Source organism: Sparus aurata, chromosome 4 (genome assembly GCF_900880675.1).
Source record: "Sparus aurata chromosome 4, fSpaAur1.1, whole genome shotgun sequence".
Classification (NCBI taxonomy): domain Eukaryota; kingdom Metazoa; phylum Chordata; class Actinopteri; order Spariformes; family Sparidae; genus Sparus; species Sparus aurata.
Genome location: NC_044190.1, coordinates 10,937,284 through 10,951,857, shown reverse-complemented (window position 1 = coordinate 10,951,857; position 14,574 = coordinate 10,937,284). Strand labels below are relative to the sequence as shown.

Sequence of the window (14,574 nt, the reverse complement as noted above, 5' to 3'; positions counted from 1 at the left end):
CTGCCTGTCACTCACTCTCACGCACAAACTCCACTCACCCTTTGCTGTCATGATGCATTTGTCCCGTCTAGAGCTCAAGGCATCCTCTTAAAATACATTACCTTCACATACTCATGGCCACACATATCAGACTCTGGTGATGTGCTCCTCTTTGACACATGCTCGTAATCCCAGGAGCCCTGCAGATTTCAAGATGTACCATAATAATTCATTATTATCCTGGGATGAAAGTCAAATACTGCTGAACGGCAGTTTACTGGTTACAGCTTCATAAATCATCTGTTTCCACAACAACACTGAATGTTGGATGTTCAAGGTTAGACATCACTTACTGAATAAGTACATACACACATCAGAATGCCATTATTAATGTGTTCAATTCACGTGAGGGGCCTCAAACTGCAAGATAAAAACCATGTGGTCCACGTGGGGAAAAAACTCAGGTGCTCTGACATCACAGAAACACACGACCATCCTCCAGAGGCTCTGCAGGTGGAAAAATGGAGACACACCTGCGGACACACTGCTCTCCTTTTCTATGTGCTGAAACCTACAAGCAGACATAATAAACTGCAGTCGTCACCATCTCACAGGGCTCTGCTTCCCTACACAATATACAATACCAACAGCATTCATTTTACTTGTTTTATATTACAGTGTCTTTATTTCATCTGTAGTGATGTTAAGTCAGCCTGAATCTGGGATCAGTTCAGTCCCAGTGTCAGATCTCCTGTAAAGATATAAAGAAACCTTTGTTTTAAAATCCTTCGCTGCTTATAATTCAAACAGTGTGAACCAAAGACTGGTTGTGTGTAGTCAGAACATCATCAGAAACTATTAAAAGTTGGTTTGTAACAATAAATCACATTTTCTTTTCAAAAAGTAAAACAAAGATAGCTTTATTTGTAAAATAAAGAATATATTCATCTGATCTTAGGACTCAGTAGTAAGTGGAGAGTACTTACATGACTTAGATAGAATTAGATAGATAGATAGATAGATAGATAGATAGATAGATAGATAGATAGATAGATAGATAGATAGAATTACTTTAATGATCCCAGACTGGGAAATTATTTATTATTATATATGACTTGTTATGAGTCACTCATTCAAAGTCTTAGTTCATTAACTGGATTAACAATTGAAGTTACGTCATTACTTCATTTGGAGAATCCATAAATTAAAGTATGGAAAATCTCAAGAATGTGTGGTTTTGTGGCGTCAGAAGATAATGAGAGAGACATTGAATAAGCCTTGTGTTTTACAAGTCTAAATAAATTGCAGGATCTGCAGTGTTAATATCAAGATAACATCTGGTAAAACTCAATCAAATAGAATCGTGTTGAAATGTAGCAAACTTTTTTTTAATAATCTATTTAGTATAATAATAATAATAATAATGATAGAATAAAAACATTAGATATATTCACCAACACATCAGCACAGCTCCTTTGCATACTAACCTTACTGAGTTAGTTCACCCAGTCTGTCGTGTTACTAAAATTATGGACTGTATCATTAACCCTTGTGCCCTCCTCGGGCATTTTTGTACATTTTTCTCAACTTTTTTTTTTGATTAAGCGACAATTTTGGCTGTGTTACAGCTTGTGGCATGGATTTTTGCAGGAACTCTTCTTTTTAGTCACATTTTTGAAATCCAGTGTCTTTTACTTTTACATGTCCTTTATTTTCCTGTAATGCATTTTGCACCCTCTAACCACCTTCATGAAAAAAATGTACACGCACAAAATCTGCCAAAAAATCCTCATACATCAATAATTTGTTCTGCTTTTTTTTTTTTGCTTGAATCCCTTAATCAACTTGTTACCTATTCAAAATGATCAAATATTCATTAATTTTCAGGATTTTAACCCTTTAAATGCCAGTTTAATTATTTGAATTATTAATGATCTAAAAAAAAAACACAAAAAATGTATTATTTTCCATATAATAAGTAGTAGGCTGATGGGGCTTTGGTGGTGATTAGAGTCTTTGATATATCAAAGATTAGCAACAAAATTGATTTGATTGAATTAGTATATTTTATGTAGTAACAGATACTCCCTCTAACCACCTTCGTGGCCAAAAATGCCCCATTGACTTCCATTAAAACCACATCTTTAAATCTCACTACCATTACAGTATAAAACCATGCATTCTGTAATGTCAGCGTGCCATTTTGAAGAAAAGTAGTGATATTTGACATTTTTGCTGTATTTCACCAGATTCAACCATTTTCCCATTGTAGGCCGATGCATGAAATTCTTGCATTTTTGCCAGTTATATTATGGAATCGGGTGACTACCAGGGCCCTGTGTGTGTGTGTGTGTGTGTGTGTGTGTGTGTGTGTGTGTGTGTGTGTGTGTGTGTGTGTGAGTGCATGTGTGTGTGCATGTTGTGTGTGTGTGTCTGTCTGTCTGTGACTGGCTGCATGACCATTTCTAATGCCCCTTCTCTTCTGAAATGCCTTTTCATTTTTGCACCACTCTCTGCTCACTAATGAAATGACCCCTCAGACAAGTTGCATGTTTATCTTTGGCTGTGAAAGCAGCCAGGTGCATAAACACACTAACAGTTGTTTTTGCTTTGTTTTTGAGTACAGCAAAGCATGTTTTCACTCAAGCACCTTTTCAAAGACACATGAAACAGATTTCTCAAAAGATGACCTTTTTTTCACCCCTGAAATGATCAGTGCATGCTTACAGATTCTCACACACACACACACATGCACTCACAGACAGACAGACACACACACACACACTAACACACACACAGGGCCCTGGTAGTCACCCGGCTCCATAATATAACTGGCAAAAATACAAGAATTTCATGCATCGGCCTACAATGGGAAAATGGTTGAATCTGGTGAAATACAGCAAAAATGTCAAATATCACTACTTTTCTTCAAAATGGCATGCTGACATTACAGAATTCATGGTTTTATATTGTAATGGTAGTGAGATTTAAAAATGTGGTTTTAATGGAAGTCAATGGGGCATTTTTGGCCACGAAGGTGGTTAGAGGGAGTATTTGTTACTACATAAAATATACTAATGCAATCAAAACAATTTTGTTGCTAATCTTTGACATATCAAAGACTCTAATCACCACCAAAGCCCCATCAGCCTACTACTTATTATATGGAAAATAATAAATTTTTTGTGGGTTTTTTATAGATAATTCATAATTCAAATAATTAAACTGGCATTTAAAGGGTTAAAATCCTGAAAATGAATGAATATTTGATTATTTTGATCAGGGAACAAGTTGATTGAGGGATTCAAGCAAAAAAAGCAGAAAAAAATATTGATGTATGAGGATTTTATGGCAGATTTTGTGCGTGTACATTTTTGGCCACGAAGGTGGTTAGAGGGAGTATTTGTTACTACATAAAAAATACTGATGCAATCAAATCAATTGTGTTGGTAATCTTTGACATATCCAAGACTCTAATCACAACCAAAGCCCCATAAGCCTACTACTTATTATAGAGAAAATAATACATTTTTTGTGTTTTTTTTTTAAAGATGATTAATTAATTTCAAATAATCAAACTGGCATTTAAAGGGTTAAAATCCTGAAATTATTAAATATTTGATTTTTTGCGTGTACATGTTTGCGACGAGGTGGTTAGAGGGAGGTTTTTTGAGGAGGACACAAGGGTTAAATGTACCTCATAGAGTTGGTATGATAAGCTGTTTATTAAGTCGCATGCTGATCCATTTAGAAGAGCCTAACACAAAGACAATAAAGAGAGATTTTGATTCTATTAGTGGGGGTTTTAATCATAGGAAACATTTTGTGTTGGTAAGCCAGTTCGGGTGAGCAGTCATTCAGCACACCGGCAGCCTGGAGGCAGCAGCGGGCACACAGCGCGCACCTCCCGGAAACTGAGACACCAGCCGAACAGAACGTTTCCACCGGCTCCGTCTCTTTGTCCATCCAGCTCGCTGCTGAAGCAACATCCACAGCAACACCATGGCGACTGTAGTCGATACAAAACTATACGACATTCTCGGAGTATCTCCATCCGCAACAGAAAATGAGCTGAAGAAGGTAATGACGCCACAAAGTACCTACGAACTACGGATTTACATTACATGTCTGTTTAGAGTTTCAAAGTGTTAAAAATGTCTTCAATCCGGAAATGCGTTGCTATGCGCAGCTAGCTAATGTTAGCCGTGAGTGTGACTAGCCTGTTAGCGTGCTAACTGGCCTGGATGTTCGTCTGTCGATGCGAGTTAACGACTAACGATGATGGGTTTTGTGAACTCTGGTGTTTTTTAGTGGTATTAAGCTAAATACAGATGAGAACTGTGTCGTAAACAGCACTGTTTAAGTGGCTAACACTGACAAAAACGAGGTTGCATTGACTCAACACTGGCTTGTGACGTTATGAATCAAGTGACTGACCTCACGTTAGCTTTAGCTCAGGTGTTTGACACACAGCTAGCAGACTAAAGCCCATCGAAGGTGCTGGAAAGGGTAACAACTTAGTTGGGGTTTATCAGAGGCTGGGATTTATAAACAGTTAGCAACCTGACAGACGCGTTTGTGTCTTATGGGAGTGACACAATAATCATAATAACATGATAGATGTTTTGATCTTTCATAGTTTAATTTAGCTTTGGCCGGACAGCAGTGTTCACGTTTACCCAGAAGAGTAACGGGGTTGTGTTTTGCTGGCATCATGGCGGTGGTGCCTGATTGTTTATTTTTTTCGAGCTAGCATACAATACATAACGTTAACGTTAACGCTAAACATCAAGTTACACAGCGAAATCCAGTCTCCGCTACTATTGGCTAGCTGGTGATCCACGGTGTGCCGATATGACCATACCCTTGTGCGCTTGCCTAGTTATTCCTCTAATGTTACACGCCTGTTGTGTATAATCAGCTGTAGCCACATTTATCCTCAGTCTCTTATTTAACTTTATTTGACAGAATGGACAACGTCTGACATTTCGGACGCGTTATCACGGAGCTATCTTTGGCTAGTGTTAGCAAGACATGCTAATTAGCTTACGCACGTTTACCTAAACGTTAGCCAGCAATTACTTTGTCAGACATTTTGGAGATACCATTTTTTTTAATCTCAACATTGTATCGATGGGTGTGATGTTGGTAAAGTAGTGTGTAATTCCGTGGTCAGTTCAGGAGAATGAGCCAGGTAACGTTAGCTTCTCAGCAAACCGTTACACCCAAACTCCACGCTATATAAGAGCGTCACGCTATCACAGGTCGCGAGTGTTTTGCCGGTTGTAACATCTGGTTTCGTCAGAGAAGCACGTGTGATTACGTTACCAGCACATCTGGTTCCTTGGTGAGTTGTGTATTTGAGTCATGCCGGTGTGCCATTACAGGTAACAACTCATGTGTACATGTACAGTGACGCAAGGTCACGCTCTCTCTCTCTCTTTGTGCTCCCAGGCGTACCGGAAACTGGCAAAAGAATACCACCCTGACAAGAACCCAAATGCTGGTGACAAGGTAAGACACCTGGAAAGGCCCGCTCTGTTTTACATACTGACTGAAGTTACTCATCCTAGGCGTGTTTAGAGTTTAGGTGGGTGTTTCTGAATAAATCTAAATGTGGAGGAAACAAGAATTACTTGTAAAATGTGCTTGTCAGAGTGGTTTGTATGGCCACTGTTGTTTATTACAGAAGCCAGCTAGAGGGAGTCTCCCACTGGACAGTAACACACCTGCTTTGAGGTGAACGCTGTTTGTAAGACTGTTCACATTTGTTATTTATGGCATAAATAACTTGTGATCTCAGGAAAACTAAAACATTTTTAACTATCATGGGACACGGAAATAATGATATGTTTGACCCATGACTGTGGAAGGCCTCCGTAGGTTATGGGGTGATTGGGACCAAAGCATTGTGCTTCCCTAGTGTTTTCTTTGTCTCAAGATATCTTTAAGGTGTTATTATAATGTGTATTGTCCAGTATTGAGAAAAGAACATAGTAATTTGAAGAGGGTGTTGCCAGGTTGTAAATTAAAACACAGCGGATTGTGATGTAGTGCTGACTGTCTTGGTATTGTTTTCTACCATTATTTATTAAAGTTATTTTGATCATGCAGTTAAATTTCATGAGAGGCCCCAACATATAATCACAGACCCCCTGACGCTCCACATAATACTGTCATTAATACTGTAATACTGTTGGAAACGTCAGGAGTGCATCTCTTCTGTCATTCTCCATATGGCACAGTGCCATTTTCTCAGCAGGGAATCACAATGTTAGCAACAGGAAATTACAACTTAAGGATATTTAGACAGACTTAATACCCATGTCATAGTCATTACTTCATGTCAAGATGATGCGAGAGAGGTGCAGATTAAACTCTGCAGGAAAGTTATTTTAGTGCGGTCTTTGGCATCCTGTTGAATTACCTTTTGATTTTTGTATTGAACTGTATACTGACATATTATTTTCACATTTGAAACTTGAATCATTAAACAAACATGTGATTATGTGTGGAATTTTCCTGAGATAAGGGACATTGTACCCTTAGAGGGGCTTTGTTTGGTAATGTCACTTTGTTCTCACCAGAGCTGAGATGAAAAATGATCCTGGGTCCTGAGCTTGCAAATGACCAGAGTATCTTTCACAAATGGTTGATGGCTTCCTTTTCCAATATGAACCTAATCTGGAAGATCGAGGGGGTTTTTTGTCAACCACTTGAATACTCTTACAGAGGCTTCTGTAAATCCCCATTGTAGCGTCACTAAGTCAGTTGCTGTTGTATGTATGGCCTGTAGTTTAGGTAAAGTTGATTTGCTGTGTGACTGCAACTGAAATGACATCTTGTTACATCTTGTTTTCTGTCCTCAATAGTTCAAAGAAATCAGTTTTGCCTATGAAGTGCTGACCAACCCTGAAAAGAAGGAACTTTATGACCGCTATGGAGAACAAGGCTTGCGGGAAGGAGGTGGGGGTGGCCCAGGGATGGATGATATCTTCTCCCACATCTTTGGTGGTGGACTCTTTGGTTTCATGGGTGGCCAGGGGAGTCGCTCCAGGAATGGAGGCCGGAGGAGAGGAGAGGACATGGTCCACCCACTCAAGTAAGACATTTGCACATTAGGCTGCTTGAGTTAAATGTTTTATGTTCTTTTTTGCACACATTTGTTTTGAAATGAGTTAAAATCTTCTTGATGTTCAGCACTTGTGTTTGGAGTCCAACTCTTCTGTCTAGTATCTAAACAACACTCTTTTTCTACAGGGTGTCACTGGAGGACCTTTATAATGGGAAAACAACTAAACTGCAACTTAGCAAGAATGTACTGTGTAGCACTTGTAACGGGTAAGTTGTGCAACCAGCATGGTGCTGTTGTCCACATGGATGTATCCCGGATTATTTCATTGATTGTAGCAATATCTAGTTAATCATGTTAGCATCTCCTAAGGGTCTAACACTCTGTGTGTGTTTGTGTTTGCAGGCAGGGAGGCAAGACGGGCGCTGTACAAAAATGTACAACATGTAGGGGGCGTGGTATGCGCATCATGATAAGACAGCTGGCCCCAGGGATGGTCCAACAGATGCAGTCTGTGTGTACTGATTGTAACGGAGAAGGTAAGGAGCTCAGTGATGTAAACAGTCAAGTGATTCTTCTGTGGGTGGTTGTGACGTCGTGGTCTGCATCGATCCCTCACCGTGTTTCTCTGAACCACTCCAGGCGAAGTTATCAGTGAAAAAGACCGCTGTAAAAAATGCGAGGGCAAGAAAGTGGTGAAGGAGGTGAAGATTCTGGAGGTACACGTGGACAAAGGCATGAAGCACGGGCAGAAAATAACTTTTGGAGGAGAGGCTGACCAGGCACCTGGCGTCGAGCCCGGTGATATAGTCCTCGTCCTGCAGGAAAAAGATAATGAGGTAGGTGGGCCAGTCCCCCAAATCTGTAGCCGCAGCCCTCGTCCCCTGACCTTCATTTTCCCAGCATGGACTCTGTGTCCTAAAGGGAATTTCTTTTGTTTTTTTTTATTGCTTAGGACACAGTTCTGCTTATATCACAGTTTTATGTGTCAGAAATTAATTATTGCTACCCATGACAAGGTGACACCAAATCTGTGCAGTCTTCCCTCACCGAGCCACCACATGCTACTATACCGTGTACATATGCTGTACAATAAACTGTACAGGAGTTAAGTTGTTTTATATCTTGTACATCCAAACAAATCCCTACAATCAGTTTCGAATGTGTTTATAATTTTTCTTAATGGGCTATTCCTACAAAAATAGAAATCGCCATTTTAGATTAATAAAAACAAAGTTAAGTATTTGTTTTAGAGATCTTATGAATAAGATGCCTGGTGAAAAACATTAGTAGCAGCTAAAGATGTACAATTGCAGAGTTATAACAATGCAAACTTGATGTAACACCTCACTAACCAAAGCTTTATTACCATCAGTAAATGCGGCTCATCAATTCTCGCAGCTGCTTCATGGTAAATGCCAAACTCTAAAAGCTCACTGAGATCACATCATAGTCTCTGTGTGCTATTTGACAGCTGCTGTCTACAATTCTTGTTATTTAGCTTTGTCTTGTCCTTTTAATGCGTTGTATTCTTGCTTATGTGCCAGATCTCAATCCAGTTTAAGCAGTTTAATGAGTGTATGTGTGGCCTTAGATATAAATAGGAAATAAAGTTCCTAATTAATGGAATCTCCTCCATACTTTGGAAGAATCTGACATTTTGGGACTGACTGTGAACATGAACACTTGGCATTAAAGCAGACATTGTACCTGTACATTGTGTTTCCCTCTGTTCAGTCTGACTTTTGGCTGCACCCCAGCCCTCTGGGGATGAATTGATGGTTTCTTTAATTGCAGTGTTTAGGGGAATGGTATGTAGTGCATTGGCCAACTCTGGACTAGTGCTCAGCTGACCTGTTTATACATGCATTGGTAAATAGTTCTGTTTTTGTTTGTTATTTTGATCTTTTTATGTTGTTATTTTGTTCATTTAATATCACAAAACTCACTGCACTGTGCCTCCTGTCCAAGAAGTTGTTGCGATATGTGAGTTGAACAGTACAGAGAGATGAGTGATATACAGTCTGTGTGACGTGCTTCCTGAGTTAATTGAGCAGGTTGTCACAGTGATCAGGTCCAGCTGGTGGTGCTTCATGCCTCTCGAGTCACTGAGTGAAAAACAGATTGTGTTGACAGTGCTGTGCTAGCTGTGTGAGTTGTCATGATGCATATTGGCCAGCCTATAATATCTCTTGATTTGAGATGTAACAAAGACTACAGCCTGTTTTTGCTGTTGTTGGATCCAGTGCCTTTTCATATAAATATGATTTGGAATAGAGTTTTATCTCTGCATTCATACAACACAGCACATCAGTCAAAAGAGCACCAGGAAACTAGAGGGTGGTGACCTGATGTCTTTGAGATCAGTAATCTTCAGGCGAGCTGTGCTTTATTGTTGAATTGGTTGTTGATTAAGTCGGATAAATGTTTATAGCTGATCAGAGGGCAGCACATCAACACATCTCGACTGGCTTATCTAACACTGAGACCTACATAACATACCTCATTTTGTGAGTTGTCATGATGCATATTGGCCAGCCAAAAATATCTCTTGATTTAAGATGTAACAAAGACTACAGCCTGTTTTTGCTGTTGTTGGATCCAGTGCCTTTTCATATGTATATGATTTGGATTAGTCAACACATCTTGACTGGCTTGTCTAACACTAAGACCTACATAACGTATCTACTTTTGTACATAATGTTTTTACATGCTGTTTTATAAGTTGAGTGAAAGTGGTACTGAAACATATGCTCATGTTAGGTGGGGGCTTCGTCTGGGATTTCCTTGCTAACAGCGCACAAAGTATACTTGAGAGCCATGCTATTCATGAGCTGTTGGGCTATTCTCGATTCTTGACTGTAATAATGATCCGAGAGACAACGTTTTGTTGGCAGGAATTAAAGGGGCGTTCCTATTGTCCTCACCCGAATTATATCAAACGGAGTGTTCCAAACAGAGCGGTCCCACGGGTGCCTTATATTTCTGTAGAAATATTGCTGCTAAATCACAATGCTAAAACACAATGTTTACCAGTGGTTAAGACTCAATTGTCACAGCTAGATTTGAACGGTTAGTCTCTTGTAGGTTTCCTTCACAGTGAATGCCAAGTCTTACAAGCCTGGTTGCCTCTGACAATGCAAAATGTGGCTGACTGGAACAACAGGCTAAGCTGTAGCAATGCCCCTGGCTGTATCTCTCAGGAGGTGTATTACTGATGTTTGTGAGTGCCTGCTGCAAGCAAAATAGGTTTCTACAGCCGGCTACATCAAAACAGAGCAAATTGACAAGTACTTACTGACATGCCTCTCCTATGATTAATACATGGACATAAGTTAGAAAGCCAACTATTTGTTAAACAGAATGAAAAATAAAATGCAAGCAATTGTTGTACTGACAGTAAGTTAATTTTCCATTCAGACTGTGGGTTTGTCAACTGTGTCAAGACTGTTATCACACAGTGATAACTCCCAAGTTAATAAAACGCACACGTTAATAAAAAGTTTATTAACCAATATATTCTAACTGCTTTTTTCTTTTTTCAGACATTCAGGCGAGACGGAAACGACCTGTTCATGAACCACAAGATCGGGCTGGTGGAGGCGTTGTGTGGCTTCCAGTTTATGCTGAAACACTTAGATGGGAGACAGATCGTTGTGAAGTACCCTGCTGGCAAAGTCATTGAACCAGGTTAGAACTATTGACACTGAATCTTTTTCTCCTCTCAGTCTTTAACAGTATTTCAGCAGGAAAATGTACTTGAAAGATTTATGACATTTAAACTACAAAGGAAACAGCTGTGATGGCGTAGCTGCAGGGCAAATGAATGTGTTACAGTGACGAGCTCTCCCACCCAACCAGGCCTCCAGACTAACATGTGTGCTGTATTGTCTAAGTGTATGTGCAAAGAATGTATTCTGCCTCACCACAAAGACATCACAGGGATTCCATTTTCACTTTTGTGTTTAGCGTAAATGTCAAACGGTCACACAGTGGACTCCTGCTGAGAGCAGAAAACAACAAGGCACATTTAGACGGCACTAAGCTTTCTCTGTGTTGTTGAGACAAGGACACAGTTCTTGATAAATGAGCGGACAGTGAGGTCATCACTGTCATATCCTCCATCTACGGTGCCGACATACTGATAGTTGTGGAATCAGATATAATTCATTGTGAACATGTTTAGTCTGTAGGAAGTCCAACATTTTATTAAAGTAGTGAATAAACCTTGATTTTTGTTTACACGCTGCTTCTCTCCCAGGCTCAGTCAGGGTGGTGCGAGGAGAGGGCATGCCACAGTACCGAAACCCGTTTGAGAAGGGAGATCTGTATGTCAAGTTTGATGTCCAGTTCCCCGACAACAACTGGATCAGCCCTGAGAAACTTGTGGTATGACATGTTACTTATTATGTATCATCTTCTGGAATTATTTGGTAGATTACAATGAAAATACACATTTACTTTATATGCTAGTGTTTCAGGGATGCTGAAGAATGTACAGTGAGCCTTGTTGGTGAAATGAGAATGACCAAGTCCTGTACAAAAGAAATAATTAAGCCATAACATGAATTTATCAGTACTGAATTACAGTGTGGATCAATGAAAGTGGGTAATCGCGCTGTACTTTAAATTTTTCACATTTTTATTGAGAAGGCTTAGGCCTCCACAAGTAAGAATTTGCAGCTATATTTATACCAGTAATTCCACTGAGGGATTAGAGCTATTGTGGTTGTAAATGGGTTACTTACTGAGCGAGCACAAGTTTGCATTCAAACAGTCACACCTCTTTTCTCCCTGGAGATTTAACACTCTGAGTCGAGTTGACTTTTTTTACTTATCATCAATAACCGCTACTGCACTCACACTCCCACAGCTGTTTGACAACACAGCGTGGTTAGAAAACATGATGAGGGTGCCTGTTGAAGCTGCATTATGATGAATGTTTTCCACTTGTAGGAGCTGGAGGACATGCTGCCATCACGGTCAGAGCCGCCCATCATCACTGGAGACACGGAGGAGGTCGACCTGCAGGACTATGACGTCAGCCAGAGCTCGTCGTCGGGTGGCCGCAGAGAGGCTTACAACGACAGCTCCGACGAGGAGGGTGGCCACCACGGGCCGGGGGTACAGTGTGCCCACCAGTAGTCTCTTACACAGATGCTCTCTCAAACACACACACACACACACACACACACACACACACACACACGACCCATGTTCTGATTGGGGAGAAAATGTTTGAGTTGCAGAGTAAACAAGGATATAGATGAGAGTGAAAAGGCATGGTAATTCCTCAGACACAGATCAAATAAACACACTGAGTCATGGAACCTGCAGTTATTGATTGTCATTGACTTGTACGCCGTGATGATTTTGATCTGTGTCCGAGGGACTCGCACTGGGGCAGCCGAAGACTCTGCACTGCACCTGAATCAGATTTAGACACTTTAAACAGCAACTTCAGGTAGAAGTCATAATAAGTATTTAAGATGTATCCAAACTAAAGGTTGCTCCAGTGAACGCTAGCCATGTAGGATTATGATCTGGTGTTCGAGCTGAACCCTGCACCCATCCACTTCTCGTTCCCCCTTGTTGAAGTCCATTCCCCTCCGCTAATGGGAGCTCCAGATCAGTTAAATACAGGAATGTTTCTTGTTTGCTGAGTGTGTGACTTGCATTTTGTTTTCATAGTATTTACAAATATTAATTTAAAAACTAACCGATGTGCATACAAAGCAGCTGAGCTACGTGACGTGCAGATCCTTGGACTCATGGATTCATCCACTCAGCGCCATTCGTAGGACTTGTCTGATTTTTACAGCTTCCTTTTCTTTGTAGGTTTTTACTCATTTTTTTCTTTCTTTGTATTTTAATTGAAACCGAGAATTGGTTATTGTGTATATCATTGAACTGGTTGTTGGTAAGCTTCATCAGCTGCTGTATTCAAAGCTGTGTGATTTCCAAAAAAAGAAAAAAGACAAGTGAAATGACAAATGTAAAGCCTTGTATCTGTGCTGAGACCATGTGCATGTAAAAAGCTTTGGTTCCCGCACTTATCAAAACATCAAATAAAGCAGCACACTTCCTAAGAAAATGTCTATGAAGTTGTTGAATAAATTGTTGAAATATCATGTACTGTGTGATGCCTTGTTTTTCTTCACTCTCAAAAAGAAAAAAATAAAGACATACTTGGAGATTTTAAATAGTAAAGCAGAGACCTCGTCCACAGATGCAGTCAGCTACAATTGAGAACTATTTTCAACAACTGCTGACAGCGAGTACCACCTGACCGACGTGCCTTGAGGCTCATTTTAGATCCATGTCCTTACTCAAACGTTTCTGTGATAAGTCAGTTCCCCAATAAAAGTGGATGAGTTCACACATCCTCAACGCAGTCTGAGTAAATGGAAAAGACTGTCAAACAATACACTGTGGTGTCTTTTGTTGAGATCAGGCGATGAAGCATCAGCTGTGAGACACGTAATCATCACATCTGCTTGAAAGAGTTTCTTCTTGTAAGTTGTTTAATTGAATTACTATATAAGCCTGCTTCTGTTCTTCTTAAAGGTTTAGTCATACTTTCCATTTGCCTGAGGTGGTTTGTACAAGTCCTGCTGGTAGTTTGGTTTATTTGCCCCTTTATATTGATCAGCTGAGGGTGACGGTAACAATACCTGATCTAAACTGCAATAGTTTTACCAGAAGAAAAACAAAATCAAGAGACTAGAAGACACAAGACCAGTCAAATCAAAGAAACATGAAGGAGGGCCCTAAACTGAAGATCAATAATCTGTCTTCACTCACTGAGAGGCTCTGCTCTGAATCCTCAGGGGGACAGATTCATGTTTGTGCTGGGGCAGCTTTTACTGAGAGAAACACACATTTTACACTTTTACTGCCAGATACAGTGACCTGGTTGAGAGGTGACCGGTCTGTCTGTGAATGTGGAATGGAATCGGATTAAACTAGGTTAGATTAACACAAATGCAGTTAAATACTAAGATGTAAGAAAGTTTAAATTACATTTGAATGAATGTTAACATTTAAATAAAACAAAACAAGTTAAAAAAGAACAGACGTGAGCTCTTTCTCTGCCATATTTTCATTGGTCGTGTGTGCCTGAGGAAGCCGCTGTTGTCAGCGACTATTAACACCGTTAAAAGCGCAAATCAAACCACTGCAAATATTAACATGACATCGCTCCAACATGTGTGAAGTCATCCAGTCTGACACTCTTCATAAACGCCTATTTCACCGCTGAAGTTCACCGGCGCCGTGGCTTAGTTGGTTAAAGCGCCTGTCTAGTAAACAGGAGATCCTGGGTTCGAATCCCAGCGGTGCCTTTTGACTCCTCGTCACACCATTATATCATTTGCTACTGTTGGATGTATTTAAAGGCAGATTTAATCGCTTTATTCAACAGAGACAAACATCCGACGATCACCATTTTCCACCTTTAAATAAATGCTTCATAGTTAATGTGAAAATGTTGAAATTGAATGTAAATCTACTGTTTTTTGACT

The 14,574-nt window shown here is 40.0% G+C and overlaps 1 protein-coding gene and 1 non-coding gene across 2 annotated transcripts; both read left to right on the top strand.

Moving 5' to 3' along the window:
• The first annotated feature begins 3,880 nt into the window (after nt 1-3,880).
• dnaja2a (DnaJ heat shock protein family (Hsp40) member A2a) lies at nt 3,881-13,182 on the top strand. The gene is made up of 9 exons (XM_030415017.1): nt 3,881-4,059; nt 5,434-5,493; nt 6,852-7,081; nt 7,240-7,320; nt 7,457-7,590; nt 7,694-7,890; nt 10,597-10,741; nt 11,313-11,440; nt 12,008-13,182. Exons 1-9 carry the CDS (start codon nt 3,982-3,984, stop codon nt 12,194-12,196), a joined length of 1,242 nt encoding a protein of 413 aa, XP_030270877.1. The 5' UTR covers nt 3,881-3,981; the 3' UTR covers nt 12,197-13,182.
• Nucleotides 13,183-14,320: 1,138 nt separating this feature from the next.
• Nucleotides 14,321-14,394, top strand: trnat-agu (transfer RNA threonine (anticodon AGU)). Its single transcript has one exon. It is a non-coding gene; the product is annotated as a tRNA-Thr (tRNA).
• The last annotated feature ends 180 nt before the right edge of the window (nt 14,395-14,574 follow it).

Coding starts and splice junctions, on each gene's coding strand:
- dnaja2a (XM_030415017.1), top strand. CDS start 3,982: ATGGCGACTGTAGTCGATACAAAACTATACGACATTCTCGGAGTATCT. Junction 7,082..7,239: donor GACATGGTCCACCCACTCAA/GTAAGACATTTG, acceptor CTTTTTCTACAG/GGTGTCACTGGAGGACCTTT. Junction 7,321..7,456: donor CTGTGTAGCACTTGTAACGG/GTAAGTTGTGCA, acceptor TTGTGTTTGCAG/GCAGGGAGGCAAGACGGGCG.